Source organism: Anser brachyrhynchus, assembly GCF_964034855.1.
Source record: "Anser brachyrhynchus genome assembly, chromosome: 9".
Classification (NCBI taxonomy): Eukaryota; Metazoa; Chordata; class Aves; order Anseriformes; family Anatidae; genus Anser; species Anser brachyrhynchus.
Window position 1 is genome coordinate 14,085,075 of NC_137703.1, and position 22,751 is coordinate 14,107,825.

Below are 22,751 nucleotides of genomic sequence, written 5' to 3' on the forward strand. Positions count from 1 at the left end.
CAGCCCTTTAGGTACACCCAGTGAGCACCGGCTGCCTGTCTCTCTGGTGCCAGGTGCCACAGGAACAGAGCCCGTCAGTCAGAGAGCTTGCCAAGGGGACACCCGTCGGTCTGCATTCTGGACAGGAGCTGTCACCTGCTGCCTGCTGGGTGAGTGCATGATGCTGAGGCTCTGTCTATACCTGCAGAGAGGTTGGACCTATGCATGCTGTGCTGGATCTAAAGGCAGAGGAGCCTGTGCTGCTGGCTGGGGGAGGGCAAGTTCCTGCCTAGACATGGGTGTTGGGTAGGCACGGCCAGAGAGGTAGTAAGATCTGCTGGGAGAATGAGCTTAGTCGTTTCCACACAGCTCAACACAGTTAAACTGCATCCAAACCAAGGCTGAGGAGCCACCACAAAACTTCAACTTTTTTTTTTTCCCCTCTCTTGATCCTTCACTAACTTGGGGATCTCTGGAATGTATATACTCCATCTCATGCAGAAAAGATGTCCTAAGTCCTACACAGCCACAGATTATACACTTGGGGTGCTCTTACGCTCTCATCTCTGCACCTGAGCTCCAAGACTTAGAGGATACAAGCAAAACTCATTACGAGATGTTTATGGAAGGATGACTGTTGGCAACACAACAAAAACTTGGGTATATGGGAGAGTAAGCACCCTGCAGTGAGGTATACAGAACAGGTGTCACAGCTAGCACTCAAGTACCGTGGACTTTTTCTAAAACAAGAAGCATCATGCTCAGTACAGGTTAGTCCTGTCTGGCTCTTGCTATGAAAGTAAAACACTACTTCAATCCTGGAATAGATGCTAGAGCTTGTGAGCAAATATATGCCAGTCTCAACCTGAAATGCTGGTTCAGAAGGGCCCATCTCTCTTCCAAATAAAGAAAAGGACAGAACTTAAATGAAGAGGAAAAAAAAAAAAAAACAAAACAAAAAAAAAGGAAACTGGAAGTTAGTAAGAAGAGCTTTTTGTGAAGCTAAAGGGAAGAAAGATTACAGTTTTAGATTCAAGGTTTTCTTGGTTCTCCAGTGAAGACAGCAATTAGAGGTAAATGTATGTATGGGAATTCGGTGCATTTAGCTTATCTAAAAGAAGAAGAGGAGAACTGTTTAATGGACAGTGTCTTCGTGGAGGGGGAAACCATCTAGTAAAGATTTCTTTAAAGCAGCAAAGAAGGACATAGTGAAAACCGATTGCTGCAAGCTAACACTAGACAAATTTAAATTAAAAGTTGAGTGTGTGTTTTTGACAGGTGGGGACAGCTCACTGCTGAGAAACATTGCTAAGGACATTGGTGTTTGTGTTTCTTATGGATGTGCTGCATTCAAATGCAAAATTTTGGATTTAAAACAGACCTAACTGGTGATTGCTAGATCCAGTACAAGGCAGGAACTACAACTGGGTGGAAGGAGCAGAAACCACCGTTGGGTTGCACTAAACGCAAAGTGAAATTGCAGCCTTAAAATGGCCACACAAGGTGTCTGTCTGTCTGTCTCTGACCCCTGTGCACCAAGGGTTGCAGCTTCCCCAGGAAGCCATAAAGCACTTTCTTTCTAACCACATCATACAGCATCCTCCTTGCTTTCTCCCTCAGAGATTTTTTGCAGTAGCTATGATTTGCTGCTCGCCAATTCAATTTCAGAACATGAAGAGAAAACCCAGCAGAGTACAGATTAGGACAGCAGCTGAACGGGGCAGGGTGAACCTCAAGGGAGGGACAGTTCCCATCCAAAATGCTCTACATTTCTTAAACTCTTGGATTTACTGTCTGGAGATAACACAGCCTGGGATAAGCTGTCACACTGCAGAGAAAGGGATGTTCCTGCAGTGAAGGCAGCATCAGCACCCTGCTTCCACCCTGCAGCGCGGCGCAGTCGCCTGCGGCTCTTTCCATAGCCAGCCTAGTAGGTACTGTCCGAGTTCGGGGATGCGCAGTATGAGCCCAAGGAGTCCCTGTAACCTGCGGGATCAGAGCCTGAGATTGGATGTGCCGTAATCTGACGCATTTTTCAGAAAGAGGGGCTCTGCTTGGCCACAGGGCTGAGCTCTGTGCTCGCAGGAGTTTGAATTTGCCAGTTAATCCCAGGTTCTGCATCAGCATCTTTTTGCCCCTGCCTCTTTAAGGGCTGGCCATCGGAGCCCAATTTGCATATATGGTTGGCATAATTATATATTCAAATTAGACATTCTCCTTTAACTTCCTTGAATATCTGGCTAGCCCATTAGAGAGATTTAGCGGTGCCTCGCAGTCAGTGAAAGTGACTTGAACTAGCTTGTTCCACATCACACGAGTGCACGTAGGTCATTTCAGCTGGCTCCTGACCACCAGGAATGTCTTGAACTATTTCAGGTCTGTTTTCAGCTTGTTTCTGATGGCTCAGGGCCAACATATCTGTATATAACTGTATATCCATTTCCATTTATATAAAAATCATTTTTAATCGAGGCTTACAATGCATTTCAAATACTTAGAAGAGAAGGGAAAGTACAAGTTTCTTTGCAGTGAGGAGCACTGACTCTCCCTTGAAAACTGAACAGCTTGATAATTTTCAATACCAGTTATCTTCAACACCAGAGTTTGGCGGAACGTGATCGAATTAGGCCTAAGGGTTTGAATTCCATTTTGAGAGCATGCTGGAAGAAGGAGTCGGCAAGCACAGACACCGTACTTGCCATGTAAGAACTTGGGAACGGAAGGGATAAGGTCAGGAGAAGGAGCAGCATCCCAGTGTTCATGACAGGAAACAGAGTGGCAAGCAGAAGGCCTGGCCCAGAGCCCCCTCAAAGCATGCAGCAGAGCCAGGCCGGGGCCAGCACAGCCTCCGTATAAATGCGGAAGGCTGCAGGCAGTGCCTGGTGGGAAGCACACTCTGGTCAGGCTGAGGGTGAGGTGGATTTTTCTCATCCTAGCCCACTATTTCAACAAAGTCTTTTACTGTCAAGCTAACCCAGTACATTTAAAAAAAAAAAAAACGTGACTGTTCTATCCTGGCGGTGGGATTTGGGCATCGGCAGTAAATGGAAATGAGCTTTCTCTTCCATGGAGTTGAAGTCCACCCAACCAAAAACAACACCAGAGGAGTTGCTGATATGTATGTGCTTAACTTGGCGCACCATTAAACTTCAGCTACTTGCATTGTATCTTTTTTCTTGTTTGCTTTTAATTACTGTGTTACTTATGTTATTAGGGGAATCTGTCAATGTTTTATTTCATCAAGATCTTTCACTTAACTCGCTCTCAGTTTCTGTAGTTCATATCTCTGATGGTTCAAGAATGAGTTACAAATAGCATCATTGTTAGTGAATGCAATAACAAGGTATTATTTGCATTAATATCGGTCATACGCCTGTACTCTGGGAGAGAAAACCTTAAACACTAGAAAATTCTCCTGTTTGTTTCTTTTCATTAATTAGGTTCTTACGGAAGTGCATTTAGGGCAAACAGGAACCGATGATCTTTGTGGTGCTTTCACCATACTCACAGATAGAGAGGCGTCACCTCCTTTTACAAAGCTGTTCGGCGATCACCACTAATGTGTTTTAAATGAAAGCATAGCAACAACAACAGAGATGACTCTCTTGTCACTGAATAGGTTTGAACAGTAAGTTTGAGTGATAAAGGTTTTGCGTTGCTGATGGACTTGGGTGAGATCGAGTCTCGGGCAGTCCCAAAGAGTAAACTCACCTGTGCTTCAGTGTTAGAGCTCTGCTGATAGGAACTCAGTAACTCAAGGCACACGGAGAGGGAGCCATGTGCAGGAGGAGAGACCCTCACCTCCCTTTCAGGACCCGGGTCTCCAGGGTTCCCATTTCTCTCCCTGCTTCTTCTGCATCCCCCTGTTACACCCTTCCCAGGGACAGGACTGGCACAACTCCTTATGCCCAGAGCAGGAAAAATTAAACCTTATGAAAAGACTGCAGCAAACTTCAGAAAGACAATGAGATACATTTCTCTCTAATGTGTTGTAAGCATCTTGCTTTAAGAACATGCATTGTGGGGAGCTGTAAATTCAGGTCTTGGCTGTGCATCCTGGCTGGTAGGGCCCAGGGACAGTTTGGAGCCCACTTGACTCAAGTCAGGCTGCCAGCTCAGACTGCAGAATTGGACATGTGCTGAACAAAATGTGGGGGAGAATGAAAAAGTACCCATCTTTCTCTTGAGGATCAAAGCACAGTGAAAATGCACTTCCATAGAAAGTAACAGAGTAAGATTAATTTTACATGCTACAGCTATGATTGTCCAAGTGTTACAGGGAAGACAGGATAAATTCAGGCAGACAAGGTTTCATTAATTGAGGGAATTTCCAAGCTAATTTACAGGTGTTCAGGGACCTGACCTATTTCAATCTGAATAATATCTGATGACAGAGTTCGATATCCACAAACATTCTATTTAAAGAGAGGGGAGAATGTTTTGAGTTGGGTTTTCTTAATTAGTATTCCACAAATATGCCATGGTTTTGCTAAGCCCAGCTAACACTTATTTCCTTATGAGATTTAAACTTAAAAGAAAATCAGTGTATTTCACTTTGCTCTATGTAAAAGAGAAAAATAAATTTCTGTACTGCGTCTGCATGTTGGCTTAGGTTTTTATCTGAAATAAGGAAAACAAAACTAAAATTGTCAGCTACATTTTGAACATTTGCATTGACAATCAGACTCTAATTTCCAGTTTCACTTGTGTAATGAACAACTACCTTGGCCATTAACTTTATCTAAAGTGGATGTTAATTGGCACTAAATTACAGTTCCTAAGGTGCCTAAATACTGTACCCCCCTGAATACGAACAGTCACCCGCCATTCATGGTATTGCTAAGAGGGAAACAATGAGTAAAAGGAACAAAAGAAGCTAGGGAAGACAATTCACCACCAGCTCTGGTGTTCCAGTTAATCACTGTTACTTGAAGTTATATGCTGAGTTTTAAAACGTTGACTACAATTTCTAACTTCTTTTTTTTTTTTAGCCTACTTAGAAAGAAATAATCTCACGCCCTTTGGGGAATCAGTTAATATTAATGCTATTGTGCCTTGACGTCAAAATTGAGTGAGTAGGTAACAAAGAAATGTGTTTGACTCACAAGTTCCTTTAAGAGAGGTGAGCAGTGGAAGATGTGGGTTAATTCAGCTGTTTCCAATTCACTTTTCTCTTCAGTTAATAGCAAATATTATGCTTGCCTAAGGTGACAGTGGCACCAAGCAGTTATCTCCTGGTAACTCTTGTTTGTATTTCATTACAGTCTTGAGTTCCCAACAAAGATAGTGCTGCTGGTCCTGCCTGCTGTGCAAATACGTGGATGAGGAAAGCTCCTGTCTCTGGGATGTTTGCAGTCTTCTAGATGTAATCAGAAGGTAATGCACTGACTTCGTAGATCTCTGTAATCAGCTTTATATAGTGGGGAAGTTACTTTAAATGTGTAGTCTCTCACTGAAAACCAAGCGTAACCTTTTGTATGGTACTGCCTGGCAGAGCCATCTTTCTGTTAATAATTTAGATTCCCTGCTGACTGTTTTCCAACCATTTCCATCTCTCTGCTCTGGCTTCTCTTGGCTGTAAAGGGAATACAGTATTTCTCACTGTCTGACCCAAAATCTTGCCATAAATCTTCCTCAGAGGATAGGGACTCAGCATATACCAACCTTTAGAAGTAAATTTGTGCTAATGGCAACCCTGCTGCTAACAGACAGAGAAGTAGTAAAATTGATAGGTAGACAGCCCCAAACATGTCATCAGATTAATAACAGATATCCACTATGCAAAACAATACAAACAGGTTCCTGAGAATAGCTTCTGCTCTCTGTAGGATAATTTAAGAAATTGTTAAGCATAGCCAGCTCCTGTGAATGGCGTTTCTCCATCTCCTGGCAAAACATGTGCAATCATGCCCAGTTCTCATACACTGTATCACAGACAGTATATGTGACTATGACTGGGAAATATAGTTTCTGTGAAGTTAGCTAGATACCACAGCTCTCCCCAGATCTTGGCATTTGTAAAATATTAAGATTATAAAGAATAGTGACTTTGTTTCGCACAAGAGATGAAAGTTAAGATCTCCCATGCCATCTTTACTGGTGAAGAGTTCATTCTCACAAAGGCTAATAATCTTATTTAGTTCCTTGACTCCACTGTGAAGATTTGCAACTTCTTTAATCTTTTCAGGATCAGCAAGCCAGCCAGAGGCTAAATAAGCACTGACAGCTGTTAGGCACTATTAGATGTGTTAATCAAATTTTGTAACTGTTTAGAAACTTCAACATTAGCAGAACAAGGTAGTTAGTACCTTTTTTTCACCAGATTTATCCAGAACTCTGTATTCTGCACATTTTTTTCTACACAATTTTTCAGAAGTAACTTGAAATGTTTATCCTCCTGTTTCTTACACAATCATAAAAAAGACTAGGTTAGAAGGGACCTCATCTACTCCAGCCTTCTGTCAAAGGCTAGGCCTACACTAGGGATGCTAGCTATCAGCTCTCCTTTTGACACTGCAGGTACATATGGAGAATCAAGGGAGGGACATCCATAGAAAACGAGGCTGGACTGCACAGTTAAGCAGATTCAGTACACTGTGGCAACTGCAATGAATGTATCCGCAGTACCTGCGCATACTTGGTGAGTCCAATTGCAGCATGCTGCCATTAATTTAAACTCCAATACCCCACCTTAGTAATTCAGGTCAAGCTAGCAAAGGAACCAATAGCTTTATAAGCTGACACAAAATCTCTGCAGTGGTTATTGCCAAGGTAACAGCCACATGGAAGATTTTTAGAAAATGGACATTCATTTTGGGAACTTGTGCTTAAACTTTTAGCCCTAATGCAAGCACAGCTGGCATGATTATCTATTTGCATTAGTCTCCAAGTCCATGTATGATATTTATGAAAGTGACTGCACCCATCATTAAGTGTATGTTTTACAACTCAGTGTGCTAACAGTCAAGCTTCTTGTAGGAAAAGGTCATTACTGCAGCCTTTTCCTTCCAGGTAGCATGTCCATCATCTCCTGCACCCCAAAACTGTTGCCTTCTGTGATCCTTTTCTCTTGCCACGTTTTGATCCTTACCCCTCCCAGTGCTTTTGGGCTGTGTCTGTTGCCTTGGTCCTCATGTTATTCTCAAACTCCCCTACAGGTCCTGCAGCACTCTAGGGAACCAAGAGTAACTGGCCTGGCTGGAACTGAGTGCAAAAAGAGTGAGAATGACAAATCCCTTTATTCATGCAACATCTCCTACAACGGTAGGTGTAAAAACAGTTCTTGGATTTAGGACATAGCAGAAATTAACATCATGGGCTCCGGCCAGAAAAATGTACTCTAGGCAGGCATGGTGTCTAATGGGTTTAGAAGGAGCATGCTATGCATATGCAGATACATCAGTGGGCCAAGTCCCTTGTGCTGTAACTGCTGCTTTCAAAAACTAATGAGACAAAAATGCTAATTTCACAACCCATCTCCTGGAGTCCTCAAAGAGCTCCCTGTCCCTTGGGATTTGGGAGTGAATCGAGTGCACCCTCAGTAAGTTTGCAGACGACACCAAGTTAGGTGCATGTGTCGATTTGCTCGAGGGTAGGAAGGCTCTGCAGGAGGATCTGGATAGGCTGGACCAATGGGCTGGGGCCAACTGTATGAGGTTCAACAAGGCCAAGTGCTGGGTCCTGCACCTGGGGCGCAACAACCCCAAGCAGCGCTACAGGCTGGGAGATGAGTGGTTGGAAAGCTGCCTGGCAGAGAAGGACCTGGGAGTACTGGTTGATAGTCGGCTGAACATGAGCCAGCAGTGTGCTCAGGTGGCCCAGGAAGCTTGCATAAGAAACAGTGTGGCCAGCAGGTCTAGGGAAGTGATTGTCCCCCTTTACTTGGCTCTGGTGAGGCCACACCTCGAGTACTGTGTTCAGTTTTGGGCCCCTCGCTACAGGAAGGACATGGAGGTGCTCGAGCGAGTCCAAAGAAGGGCAACGAAGCTGGTGAGGGGTCTGGAGAGCAAGTCTTATGAGGAGCGGCTGAGGGAGCTGGGATTGTTCAGCCTGGAGAAGAGGAGGCTCAGGGGTGACCTTATGGCACTCTACAGGTACCTTAAAGGAGGCTGTAGCGAGGTGGGGGTTGGTCTGTTCTCCTACGTGCCTGGTGACAGGACGAGGGGGAATGGGCTAAAGTTGCGCCAGGGGAGGTTTAGGTTGGATGTTAGGAAGAACTTCTTTACTGAAAGGGTTGTTAGGCATTGGAATGGGCTGCCCAGGGAGGTGGTCGAGTCACCATCCCTGGAGGTCTTTAAGAGATGTTTAGATGTAGAGCTTAGTGATATGGTTTAGTGGAGGACTTGTTAGTGTTAGGTCAGAGGTTGGAGTAGGTGATCTTGGAGGTCTCTTCCAACCTAGAGGATTCTGTGATTTGAGATTTAAGGTTGGACTGCTGTGGAAGTGTACATGTTTGGCTGGGGGCAGGGAAGAACAAAGACAGTGCTTACAGTGGGTGACTGCTATTTGTGACAAAACCAGGTCCTCTCTGTGTTTTCTGGGTGTCCCCAGGCAGGTGGAGCACAAGGAGCCTGGGCCCCAAGGTGCCTCTGTAATCTGATTGCTCTGCACTGAGGGAACTGCACCAAAGACCCCCCAGCCCTGTCACTTGGACAGCTCAGTGTACTGATGGGGGAGGTGCTGGGAGCTTGTGGACAAAGCCTCCAACTGATCTGGCACACTAATGAGCCTCCAGCAAGTCAGCAAAACTCATCTTCTGCTGTCTCTGCCTGGTCCCTCATTACAATCACATCAAGTCAGATTTTCTCAGGGCCACCAGCCTTCCTCAAAGTCCCACCCCTCACATAGCTGTTGCTCTGGCTTCAGGAAATGAGAGCAAGACAGCAAGCCAGTCTGTCAAATGATCCCAGCAAAACTGAGATTTCCTCTGGGCAATGACTCTAAAGTAGTCATATTTTTATAGCAGGCATCACAAAAAGGAGTAAAGTGAAATACCTGTTTATTCCTACGCCATCTCAAGGAACATTAAATGTGAAATCAGATCTTGGGGTTAAAACCTGGTCATTGCTGCTTGTTCCACTGTCACTTGTCAGTTTGCAGCTGTTCCCACAGGATTGCTGTGCCTCGCTGTGTCAGTTTTGCTGTGCACCTTGTCAGCTTCACAATAAGGAGCAAGGGGGAAAATTGGCAACAGGCGCACGGGGATCAGAGGTGGAATAAATTGAGAAGGAGTGGTAGAAAAAACACCAAGGTCTTGGAGCTCAGGAGCCCTGAAAACCAACACAGAATTAAAGCTGTATTTGGCGTGCAGTTTAAACTGCACAAGTTCTGAGACATCAGGTGTTGTTCTAAATTATAGCAAAAGGCAAAGAATTTGTGAACATTGCTAACCAAAGGGATAAGATGAGAGATGGTACTAGACTGTAGCAAAGGGAAGCAGGAAGAGACAGAAATGAAGGTAATCAATTACAAGATTACAATTTTTCAGTCAGCTGCACTGGTTAGTACTAGAACAGAAGCTGTGGAAAGCTGTGAGGTTTTGCAGAATAACTGCTGTGTGTCTACCTGTGGCTGCAGAGACATGGGAGTGAGTTTGGGGTACACAGTTTAAGCTATACTCATACAAACTAGGCTCATACTCAGTACAGCCGTGCAGAAACCTTGGCAAGCAATGTGCTGCTGCACCTATTTCCCGCATGGGTCAGCTGCAGTTAGAGCATCACTTCTGGTGGAAGTGTGGGAGAGGTTTGGGCTGTACATTAAACAGGGGAAAAGGTTAGCAGCCTTCTGACTAGGAAAAAGCAGTAGCCATACATTTCAGAAAAAAAATCTCATCTAATCCCTACTTCCAAAGTTAGTGGTTGTTATTCAGTGTGTTAAATGTGGAAAGAGTAACATTTTGGGGCAGAAGGGATTCTGTAGCCCAACATATTACAAAGCTCTGGCCATTTTGCTGGAAGATCCTAGCATTGATATCCCAGCATCTGTTAGAACTGATGTATTTTTAGATGTACATATGTTATGGATTTTAAGACTTCAAGAAATGGAAACTGCAACACATCCCTGAATGGGCTGCTCGCAGAGCTCCTTCCATGTGGTGGTTTAAAAAAAAAAAAAAAAAAGGATCTCATCTCATCTGTATTACTCCTATTCAAAGATTTTTGTTATGCCTTTCTCTCCCAGATAATGAAGATGTCTGGTTTGAGAAATTTCCTTCCCACAAACACATTTAGCACTAAACTTGCTCTTAAAGAGTCTCAGGGATACAGACTTTTAGCAACCTGGTCCAGTGGAAGGTGTCCCTGCCCATGGCAGGGGGGTTGGACTTAGATGATCTTTAAAATCCCTTCCAATACAAAGCATTCTGATTCCCATCTATAAGGGTTGGTTTACATATCCCACTGTAGGATTCTTTTCTTAACAGTTGTTTATCAATCATTTTGTCGAACTGGAACCAGTTAGGTTGATTTTCCAGTCAGGGTTATTTTCTAAGCTAAATGAATGCTTATGGCTGCATTATTTATTTATTTATTTATTGTAATTTTCAGCCAAAATTATTCAGTCATTTGCAAGAATAAGCAGAGGGAAGCACATCTTTTGGTTTGTTTGTTTCTAATGTTTAAAGAAAAAGAAGCTTTGACAACCATAGGTGTATCTTTGGTGTGGAAATAAATTCCATGATGTTTTGAAGTGCTCTGATACCATCTTGCCATTAAAAAAAAAAAAAAAGTTCTGCCTTCAAAGCTGGGCTTGGTGAATGTACAGCATGCAACGCAGAGTTTTGGGGGCCTTGCTGAGAGGAACAGGGTTAAACCAAAATGTCGAATAACTACCCAATGCTTATGCACTGTCTATTTTATGCCCCAGCTGAAGTAGATGATTAATGCACCAAATACATATATCTAAAGGCTATGTCCAAATGTTTAGCAGAGTTCATAGGTGTAACAATTCTGTTCTTCTTATTTTTGACCCTTTAAACAGAGCTGTTTCCATGCTGTGTTGCATGTGGTGAGCCAAAGGCCTACTTGCTGTGGTGCCACAGCAGGCGCCCGGTCTGCAAGTCACCGCTGCAGCTTTTCTGCGGAGCACAGGCTCCGCCAGCGGCCTTCTCTGAAGGATGCCATGACATTACAGGAATAGTTCCTCTGCAATTGCTGTTGTTCTTGTGGTATGGTTTATTGGCAAACACAACATGTATTTGAGGCCTGTTCCCGCTGCCAAGGGTTTTTAAGATGTGCTGAGCACCCCTGTCTCGCTGCGTTCAGCTGGAGCTGACAGCTCCAAATACCTTGCGAGAGTAAGCACTTGACATGTAAGAAAAGTGAAGCAATCAGCATTTTATGCATGTCAGGATGTGATCATGCTTGTTTTACTTCACCCTCCAATAGGCTTTCTCTCCGAAAAACAGCTCTTGTGCTTAATAAAGTCCATGCCTTTAACCAAAAGGCAGCGGATTTAATTATAGACTGGTTATGAGCAGGCTTTTGCATGAAAAAGTTTTCACTTTAGCTGTGTGCCTAGCACATTAAATTTTAGATGAATCAAATAAGATTTTCTTTTGTATTCATGTAAAATATGCACCATCAGTTCCATGCAGGAACCATGCATTCTAAAAATGTGGGTTCCTCACACACTTTCTTACAGAGATGTGCTCTTAATGCCAGGTAGGAGTCACAGCCGCAGAGCACCTGTGTGCATTTACATGGCTGTGTGGCTGACAGGATTTGCCTGATGGTTAGCGGGCAGAAATGAGCATCGAAATCTTTCCTAAATCTGTTCCCCTGAGGCATCACTGGCCCCTGGGTGGCTGAGGCCCACCCAGCAGCAGAACGTTCTAGAACCATTTGGAACCGGCCAGGACCAGCTGTGTCCTGCGGGCCGCGCCACACCCTCCTCACACAGAGCCTCACGGGCTGCCTGCTGACACACACAGCCAACAAGAGGAAGCTGACACCCTGGTACAAATTCCCAACCAGCAGGACTTCGCAGCCTCCTGGGAGAGGTTCCTGGGGCCAGGAGCACCCACCTGCACACCTTGGGGCCAGGTGAGCATGGCACTGCCCCCCTCACAGCCCCTGAGGCGCAGAGGCAGCCCCACACAGGGCCGGGGAGCCGCACTGATGCACCCCCATCGCCTCAGCTCGCTGCGGGCTGGCTGAGAAGGAGGTGGTGCTTGGCCGAGCAGCAACGGGTTGTAACAGCCTTCGGGAGTGCTCCCAACATTTCTTTGCTGGCTGAACTCCATTTAAATTGTGTTAATGCAGCACAGACTTGTGTGTGTTATCTGCTGATGAGATGTGAATGATGCAATATTGATAGAGAGGGACGAAAGGGATGACTGTCTGACATGGAGATGTGAGGAGACGTAGCTGTTTTACCCTAAATCACATGATCTGTTCTTAAGACAAATGCGTTGTGTCTGACAACATGGAAGTGTTACACTGACATCCAACACACCATTTCTTTCTGTGGAAGCATTAATGTTGGAAATAGACCCCTGTGATCAGTGAAAAATGTATTGAGTTTAATTCCTCTTGGCACTGGAGAATCGTTTATATTGTCCCACCATGGCAAGTCTGTGATAGCAACCTTGGTTATGAGTAGAGAGCATTTTATTATTTATCATATTTAAGCATGCTCTTCTCTGAAGAAGTACTGCTTTTAATGATAGATATTTGGTGATGTGAATATAAAATACGTCACAATTTCTGTTATCTTTTTAATTTTACGGATGGCACAGCTTAAAACCGGGAACATCAAATAAAATAACTACTGCTGAAGGTGAATAAAAGTTGGCAGGTATGGCAGTTTAAAATAGTCCTATTTTCACCCTAAATATAGGCTGGTTTAATTGAAATCTAGTGGTAGCTATGAGACAGCTGCTATATCAAAGACCAGTGACAGCCTGCTGAGGTTAAAAGAATACAGGCTGCCTGTATCTCTGCTGAGATAAAGTGGCATCACAGAGAGCAGAGCAATAGATAGATTGATGAAAAGTTGAGTTCTTTAAAACACTGATTTGTAAAGCCTTTATGCAGTTTTATTTATAGTTTGTTTGTCTCTGTCCTCCTAATAGAATAGGTTTCTGCCCAAAATCAGAAGTGTGATGCAAATCCTTAGTTGCTCTTAACTGCTTTAGCCCAGCAGGAAAAGAAGCCACAGATACAAGTAAGTCAGCTGTCCTCTCAGAAATTCTGCTGTTTAGGAACAATAATAGAATTTCAACTTCTTCCTATTAGAGATTTTCTTACAAATGGGTATTTCAGCTCCATGAGGTCAGCCTTCAAATGTCACGTGGTTTAGGGTAGAACCCTTAGTACATTGAAGCACAATCCTATGCTTGTGAACAATAAACTGTGTGATCTAACATAGCGACCCTCCTCCCTAGCAGTGCGGTGAGTACCCCACTAACTGACCCCAGTAACCAGTAGGACCATGTGCAAAGAGACCAGAGATTTAATTCTAGGAAGCAGTTGTCTCTGCTTGTTGCAGGTGAAAAGTGAGCATTTCTTATTATGCTGCTGCTTTCAATATTCTCTAATTAACAAGTACTACTTTTAATTTCCACGCTTCCTGGTTATTACTATTTTTTCAACCTCATACAGTCTAAACCCCAAACTTTCAGACTTATCCTCCCTGGCAGCTATTGCCATTCTTTTTGCTTTCTACTTCTTAATTAATATTTGCCATGTTCTTACTAAGGTAAGTCTGTACTTTTTCATTATATGAAATTAGAAGTAGATGAGCTTAGTTTCCAACTAAGAGAAGCTTTAGAAAGCTATAGGACACCTTCATATCTGGATTTATTTTCTTTTGATTTTGACTCTCAGAAGTGCCCCTAAGATCTTCTATCAACCCTATCAATCAAATGAATCATCGAGTCAGAGATACGGTGTCTTCCATGGCAAGTTCTGTGGTGAGTTCCTGATTTGCTTGATTATTGCACAAAACCAACACCTCTTCATGGCTATGGGTTACTGCTGAATGAATACAAAATAAGGTGATTGAAAGTTCATGCACCTCAGTATTTGTGATCGCCGTCAGGAAGATGTGAATTCAGTTCCTTTTCTTGGCCTCATATGCTCCCTGAACTGGCAGAATCAGAAGAAGCATTAGAAAGGCAAAGCAATCTGCCTAAGCAGGAGATAGAGCATCCTAACAGCAGTCCATCTGGCTGAGTAAAGAGCAAAATAGGTGGGCAAGGAAAGCAGGAAGAGAGCTTTCTCTGTGGGAGAAAAGAGAGACAATCCACAGAATTACTGAATGGTTTGCACAGACAGGTCAACAGGTGCCATTGTGATGGATTAATTAAGTATTCTGATATTCTGATATATTGGATATTTATAATGTGTTCTTTGCTGATATCATTATACGTATGTTATACAAACAAAAAGCAGTTTGGGAAGAGGAGCCAAAGATGTTGAGATACCTCAGAGGTTTTCTTGTGCTCATTACTGCCCCGAAGGTATTCCTAAGTATCACACCATGCAAGCTTACTTCTCTCCTCTGGACTGCCATGAAAGTTGAGACGTTCCAGGGAGGCTCCTTGCACACTGCAGGACAGGGCAAAGAGGTGGGAGGCCATCCCAGCAGGACTGTCCCACGTGTGCAGGCTGCCCAGAGCTGAGCTGCTTGACCCCAGGAAACCCGTGTGCTTCTGCTGAGGCACCTAACTGCACAAAGAGCCTCCTCCCTGGCAGTCACCTGATTTCTTAATGCTGTTGTTTATATAACTGTAACTTTAAATGGTTTCAGATAACTGGATTAGTAAGGTTAGACCTGTAAAGTGTATGAGAGTGTGTTAGACTAAGAGGCTGCTTCTGGCAATGACCACTAGTGGACTTAGAGGGTAGGTCGTACAGCAGTGCCTCCACACAGTGGAAGATGGTACAGCAGAGCTTTAGCGGTCTGTGCCTCAGGATCTCTTCAGCCAAGAGTGATATCTGTGTTTAATAGCTATGTAAAATTCCCACTGATGTTTGGGGGAGTTTTGCCTGAGAAAAGAGATTCCAGTCATATCTACTGAGCAAACAAAGCAATAATTTTGCACGATTTTTCTCTGCATTTGGCCACCTCCAATTCTGCTTTTCTTATACAAAAAGCAACAGTTAAAATCATGACATCAAAAATTCCAAAGCCATATGAACAGAACATTTAATCAAAACCCATAAACAGAGGAAACAAGGACTTTCTCTCATAGACTATGCTGCATCTCTTGAGGAGCAAAGAGTATATTTATTAGGCTTCTTTTTGGAGGGAAGGATTTTCAGCTCCTCAAATAGATAGTTTTGAACAGTTCATTTCACAAAACATGAGGAAGGAAAGATTGGGGGAAAATTGTATTTCTCTGCCTCAAAATTGAGTTATGGACAGAGTGTTTGCCAGCTCATTTTTCTTTCTTGTGTGAAACAGACATTTGTGAGTTGCAGAAAACGAGCAATAGGAAAAAATGTCTAAGCCTGCATAAGGAGGTTAGATAGTTTACCTGTATAATTTATAAGGACTTACAGACACTGCTATGCTTTTATACCTAGGAAGGCCATTGTGGACACACTGCACAGTATTTTCACCTTATGATGAATCAAGCCAATGGCATGCACAGATGGGTCAACTCTTGTCTGCCTTGAAGAAATGGGAGTGACAGCAGCTGTAAGTGAACCACTTTAAATTTTAACATTCATTTTTGTAATCGAACTTGAGCTATCAGGCAGATGCAAGTAACATATTTTAGTGACTTGGCTCGCAAATAGAGCCCACAACATTTATGAGGGCTTAAGAGCTCATTACATGGCCATAAGCACTCTCATTCACGTAATGGAGGGTCACAGGAGTGAAAACTGAGATCTTCTGGAATTATTTTCGTGATGGGTGCTGCATGGGCTGGAATGGTTTGGGGTTATATCTTTGCCAAACTCTCTGTGCAGCTAACTGAACCCAGAAACACGGGGCACCACTTTGAGAAGGACACGGTAAAAGGCAGTGGAATTACAGCATTTGCCCAGGAAAAAGAGTGAATGCTTGAGGGTGGTTTTGAGGCTGTGTGTTGCTTAACTGCCTGCTGGGGTAAACCCACAACAGGATGTCACAATGGAAGGCAGGTTACAACTTTTTATAGCCAAGTACTGTATGGGCTGCTTAACTTGTGTGCTTGTATGTTAAGAGAGTCATGAGAGGGTTTCCTGTTTGCTGCCAGGCTGGAGCTGGGAAGGACAGCCCTTCAGAGATTGCAAATCTATCTGAGATTGCAAAAGATCCATCTCCTTAGCTGTCGACACTATGGATACACAGGTATCCAGTAGAAGTCCTCAGTTAAGCAAATGCATGCAGTTTCTAACAGTTTGTTTTTTTTTTAATGTACCCAATAAGTAAACTCTTACTGGTCAGTTTGCCATACAGTTGCCTTATACTGGGTTATCTTAGAGTTAATGATCCTTGTTAACATGACAAATTCAAGAACCAAGAAAGCACAGAAATGGAAGTAGGCTTGTGAAATACATGGTTGTGTTTTATTATGAAAAACTGTGAGGACAGCAAGAAAAGAGTACAGCGCTTCGTTGCAGGAGCTATTCTTTATTTTCTTAAATTCTGAAGACACGAAGTATGAAAGAATAATTTCTTCTCTTATCAATTGCATGTCCCATTAGGCAAACACTTTGTCTTTTTCAGTTTGAGGAGCTATAGTTATGAAGGCTCGCAGTGCCTAATTGCTTTGGTTTAATAACAAATTCTCATACTCTAAAGATGTATGGTTTATGTATATTGCATCAACAAATAATATTTGTTAGCTGCTGCTGCACTGGAAGCAAAAGGGAACATAGCACATTAGGCCTCTTGTGTTTTTGTACATCCATTTCTACATCCACTGTTAATATTTTTGGGTTCCTTGGTAAAGGAAAGAAGGCTGTGTTTAATTTGGAATCTGAAAGATGGTCTCTATCAGATTGTAATTATTTTTATATACACTTAATACTTGGAAGAAAAAAATAGCATCCTCTTCTGGGGGGAAAGAAAAAAAAAAGGAATGCTTCGTGGGTTAGCAGTCCTGGAAGGAACTCAAATCCAGAAAATCTAGCCTAGATTTTAGTCTCAAGCCTGAATCTGTGTTAAAATCTTTTCAGGGTGCAAACAGTCTGGAGAACAATACGAGATTACATGTATTTTATTATAAGGTGGTTTTTTTTTTTCCTTCTTTCCCTTTAGCTCTGACAGGGGAAAATCAGTAGGCTAAGAAAGGGAAATGAACAGTGTGGATAGAGCACAACACATCAGCCACAAATAGTCTGATATTTCATTATTTAATTTCACAATCACTAGGCTGCAGAGGCATAACAAACTGTGGGGAGAATAATCTAAGAAGGGTGTTGGTGTCTACTTGACAATGGTAACATGAGAGTTTAAAGAGGTCTGGCGGCTTTCTGAAAGTAAGTGCATGTCCTTCCTTCTCCCTCTCCTTCTCCATTCAATATAGATTAAAGTGACCTCTGGAGATAAACTCTACCCCCTACCCCCCCCAGTAGTTCTGCAGTGTAGTTTTTATTTGTACAGTATGTGAAAGAAGAGTTCAGATTAAATTCCTGGCCTTTCAGAAAAGTTTGTCTGTTCCTTAAAAAAAAAAAAGAAACAGAAAGAAAAAAGGCTATTTTATTTTAAAGCCGGAGCCTCTTTCATGGTCCCATGATCTCATGAGTTCTTTGGCTGGCCTGTGACCTTTCAACCTTGCACTACATGTTTCTTTTCTAAATTAGCCAGTGTTGAGACATCAAGGGGGGAATATCAATGTTATTATAAAAGGCATCATTCTCTCCCAAAAATGTCAGCGTGAGTGAGTCATTGCACCTAGCTGCTTAGCTTTTGTAAGGCAGCAAGGAAGATTTGAAAGTGAGATCCAGAGTCTCCCAGTCCACCAGCTTCTATTTAAGCTGCTTTAAAAAGCAATGTTCCTGCATCTGCCACAATAGAGGCAAAGGAACTAAGCTTTGCTCCGTCAGCCACAGAAGAAAAGTGCTGCTTAAGGCAAAATTAAATACATGTGATATAAAAATAGATATTGCAAATAATTTATTTTCTAGGTTATGCTCAAAAGTAACACTGTAAAAACAAAGAAACAAAAACTTTTAAGTAAGAACTAAGTGTGCTGGATGGTTCTGTCATTTCTTACACCCAGTGTTTGTGCATCTCCTTGTATTCTGGCTTCTAGCAGGTTGAGGAAATTCAACCAGATTGAGAGCTCTGTTTTTGATCTTAAGAGCACGTGTTGCCTGGCATTTTGAAAAATCTGACACAGCATGGTTCTGTGGTCCTGCCAAAATAAGTGGTACAGAGCGAGACAGTAACATTACAAGAGGATGTTGGATTATAAAAGTGCTAAATCCTCAGCCAGAATAAATTGGTGTACCTTCACTGACATTGTACTGTCAGTGGGCTTGGCCTTTGAGCACCTAAAAATGTACATTCATACGCTGTTGCAAAATGCATCCATCTTAAAATGAAAAGCATCTTAGACCAGGTCCATTCCAGATGTAACTTTATTCACATGTAAAGTTACATCAGGAGTGAAGCTGGCACCCATCAAAGACTGTGTCACCTATTCATCATCTTACTAACAACACAGAGAAAAATGCATGGGAAGGATGCATTTCCAAACTCAAAATCAGATTTTCTCCTCTGCATGTGAAAGTCTGCGAAAATTTGCTGTTAGCTGTCCTGCCAGCTTGCTTTACTTTAACCCTAGTTTACTCAACACTGGGTAATTTCTTTAGCGCAGACAGTGTCTGCATGTGAGAGCCTCTGCTTGCAACTAAAGGTATTTGGTGCTTTTCAGTACAGTGTTGTCACTTTCCTCATAGTCAATTTCTCTGTAAAAACAGGTTATGTTGTACCTAAATCTGTGTGAGGGAAAAAATAAACACTTGAGCAAAACCTAAGATAATTGCATTAATTCATCCAAGTACTTTAGTCTGTAGTGTTTAATGTAGCAACAGCTGAGGATAAAGTGTCAGCTGAGAAATTCCATTAGCATTGCCAGATGCCTGTATGGCAACTGTACACATTTCCTTCTTCATGGCTGTACTTTTTTTTTCTCGCTGAAGGCTATGGGATGTCTATCCCAGTTCCGTGTGCACTGGACCAGTGCTCAGGGACATGCTTCTTTTGAACTCGTGTTCATAAGAACAGCGTGTGTTTCCACAGGCATTTTTCTTATGCCAGTGCCCAGAGATTGATGATAGTGAGAATGAGGGGAGATTTATACTTGATAAATCCCTTTAAAAAATAGTCAGCTTCTGTATATAACCTCTTAAATGATAAGAGGAAGTCCTCCAGTTGTGACTTGTGCAGGAAGTGGGAGAAATTTTGCCCTGTAGTGGTGTGCTAAAATCACATTTCTAACCTAGTAATTTTGGGACCTATTTTGAGCCATTTCATACTATCGAGCTAAGCTCTGTTTATCAAACATAAAGTAGGTTCAGTGCTGTGTCCGTCTTCTTTATTCACGGTCGCACACAACTGGGGGGAGCTTTTTTGAAAGTCATATCCACAAAGGATGAAATGTACTTCCTGGGGCAGACCCAATTAGCAGCAGTTTTTCTAATGAGTTTATGGCATTTATTTATTTTTTTGGCCTTTAAGACTTCTTTCTACTGGGAAATCTCTGCATTATGTATAACACAATTACAGTCCTGAAGGATGGAGTGATTTGTAAGAGGTCAGTAAAGCAACACGTTCCCTTCAGTCACTGCTGAAAAATTGGGTTGTTCAATTCAAAATACAGCATGGGGTGGCAATTACCTACATTAGCCAGATTCTCTGTCTGAAATTATTTGGTTGTTCGTAATCTCCCTCCGAAAAGTACTAACCACACACAGAGGAGCTCAGCGTTGCATTTAAAGGGAACTGGTGTGTGCCACTCAAGGGTGGAACAGCAGGTTGGCCGAGTCTTGGCTTACACTGCTGCACTTGTCCTCAGTGTGGCCCCCCAGCGTCCAGGTTTGTGATCATCCTCCTGGAGCCCAAGTCTGGCTCCCCTGAGATCTGGGAGGAATCTCCAGCTCTGTACACCCATTGAGTGATATTCTGGATTAACTAATGTGGACACACAAATCCTAACGAGTCCTAGCATTTCTGTAGGGCAAATGGCTTCTTACCGAGACAGCTGAGATCAAACTGGATTTGTCGGTTGTACATAGATCCCCCAGCAATTCCAAGGGGCTGGTCTGATGGTTTTGGTGACCATATAAAACAGACACTCTTCCTGCGTGTGGCAGATATGCTTCAAGGGGCGAACTGAAGGTTTGCAAAGAAGGAAAATCCCGTGAAGAAGTAAGCAGCTGTAGATAGCAAGGTGTTATCTGGTAAATCCTCTGGATAACTTAATTAGATTTGATTCAGCAAAACACATGTCCAGCTTCTGCTGAACACCAGCCAATGTTGGGAAGGGGGGGGAATGGGGAGAGCTTTCATGAATTCCTGTAGGAGGAGGATATAGCAGAGATGAAAAGAAACAGGCAGAAAAGTGACTGAGATATTCCTACTTTGATGAAGATTTTTAATCTGAAGGCACCTGATTTTCTGATGTTTCTACAGAATGAGAAGTAGCATAAAAGTAAGGGAAAGGTGCTGAGGATTTCATTACGTGACATCAGTGAGAGGGAGGAAGCCACAGACCACTTGGATTTTGCACATCTTTCCCTTCTTCCTCCTCGTTCTGTGCCAGCTGTGTACTTGACACAGTAAATTCAAGTGGGAATGCTCTTTTCTTTTTATGTGGCATCAGAGATACAATGCAGTTTGATAAGGTACATGGTTTTTTTGCTGCTCTGGTTTTGCTCTTATTCTCCAGGTTGCAGTAACTCAGCATAGGTCCATTTTAGAACCAGATGGAGATCTGGTGGGTGTAATAGCTTTGCTGCATGTACAATTCTTGATTTGCATCAATATGAAAAATATAGAGATGTCCACTGAAATACAAAACTTTTTCAAAGCGCTAGAGAAACAGCAAACATCCCTGTGAAAGCTGAGGTTGTATAAAGCCTCAGTTCACGTGTGCTCTTTTTTCAAGTGTAGCTTTCCCCATTTGTGCCAGATGATTTGGCTCTTCTTCATCATTCTTGTCTCTACATAATGCTTGGATCAGCTTTTCAGTGGACATCACTTTTTGTCAGGACTGTCAAGAAGTGATCTCCACAGCAGGATGGATTTTCTGTCTCCCTGACTCTTGCTGGCTGCCTGTGTGCTTTTCTCCTCCTCTGCATTTTGTCTACTCATCTTGTGTTTTACTTTGCTCTTTCTTTTTTACCCCAGCTCTAGCTCTTTCTGCTAGTCATTAGACAATCTTTTGTTCATATTTTTCCAAGCTCCATTCTTTTAACTGAGAGTATTTAGAAAGTGGATCTGGTCCTCAAAAACACAAATACATTTTCATTATGATGCTTTGAAGATGTTTGTTTCAATGTTTGTTTGTTTGTTTTTTGTTGTTTTTTGGTTTTTTTTTCAAAATGTACCTAGCCACAATCCTGGGTATGCATAAAAAGTTTATCAGTGAAACAAACAGATGTGCCTCATGTGATTTAAGATTTGTTTGCCCAGGATTGGATCCTAGTCAGACTTACAAATAGGTCCTTTGTCAAAAAGCTTAGATCGACTTCTTTTTTTTTTTTGTCTATTTATAAGCTGCTCATTATGATATTATGTGAGCATCTCACAGGCAGATGATCAGATAGAAGCCTTGTTATCCCTATTTAGGAGGTAAGTAACCTGATGATGATCATTTGATCAAGAAAGTTTGTGGCAGAGCTTGTACTTCTAGTTCTACCTCCTGAAGTGGTTGGGGAGTTACCAGTGTAATCTGTGCTGGCGGTTGGTAGCCTCATGTTTCACCAGAGGAAGAGCAGAGTGGATGTGAATAAGCGGTGTGTGCTGAGGTCTTTCAGGATTTTATCAGCAATGACATGACTTTAGTCCTTGCTGCGGGCACTGTTGTCACCCAGCTTGGGGAAGTGAGATGTATATGAACAAGGGAAATACTTTTGCCTAGGAAATGATATACAGCTCAGGGGATGGTTCACAAGGCCAAAAACCAGAGGTTTCAGTCCCAGTTCTTTCCTTGTCAGCAGTTAATATTTCAATGCACTTCAGCAGCTGTATGACTGCAGAGGGCTTTGTGCTGCAACCCGAGGGTGCAGCTGTAGCTCACAGAGCTTCCCCAAGGTCACTCCAGGCAGAGTTGGAAGCAAGCCCACTGTAGACAGCAACGGCAACTATCCAACCTCGGGCTTTGAGAAGGAGAACAGAAAATTAGGTATTACTGTGGTCCCTTGTGTGATCCCGAGTCACTGTGTATCAGCCAGACCAGATAAGAGGTTTCTGACTCTGCCTTTCTTCACTATCAAGTACTTTGTCTCTTCAGAGTTTGTATTCCTAGAGTCTGTTCCCCTCTACAGCCCCAAGTGAGAGGGTTGTTAATGGTCTGTCTGGAAGTATTTAATTTTCCCTCTAGTACCAGGAGGAGAAACCAAGATCCTGGTGTTCTGTAGTCCTGGCAGTATAGATTCTTGTACGGATTCCTCTGGTGCTTGTAGTCTGCTGTCATAGCAGTTGGATTAATTAAACGAGATCTCTGAGATAGGTCTCTTAAGTGCTGTGTTCAAAGCCCGGGGTGTTAAAAGGGCGAGAGAATCATAGACTCACCTAGGTCGGGAAAGACCTTCAAGGTCATCAAGTCCAGCCATCAACCTGACCTACCAAGTCCCCATGAGTATAAAATTAGAATAAACACC

At 42.8% G+C, this 22,751-nt stretch overlaps 1 protein-coding gene across 9 annotated transcripts in view; it reads left to right on the forward strand.

Annotated features, from left to right (window-relative positions):
- GPC1 (glypican 1) overlaps window positions 1–22,751 on the forward strand; it is a 293,355-nt gene that overhangs the window by 70,043 nt on the left and 200,561 nt on the right. For 2 of the 9 annotated variants that reach the window (XM_080604908.1, XM_080604909.1), the window contains 4 exons: window positions 5,244–5,355; window positions 7,137–7,242; window positions 13,809–13,894; window positions 15,513–15,578. In XM_080604908.1, the coding sequence (XP_080461034.1) occupies window positions 15,568–15,578 (11 nt within the window). In that variant the 5' untranslated portion in view covers window positions 5,244–5,355; window positions 7,137–7,242; window positions 13,809–13,894; window positions 15,513–15,567. Of the gene's footprint in view, window positions 1–3; window positions 150–5,243; window positions 5,356–6,571; window positions 6,620–7,136; window positions 7,243–13,808; window positions 13,895–15,512; window positions 15,628–22,751 lie in introns of those variants that run through there. The other 7 variants (XM_080604912.1, XM_080604905.1, XM_080604907.1 and 4 more) reach the window with 7 other exon arrangements.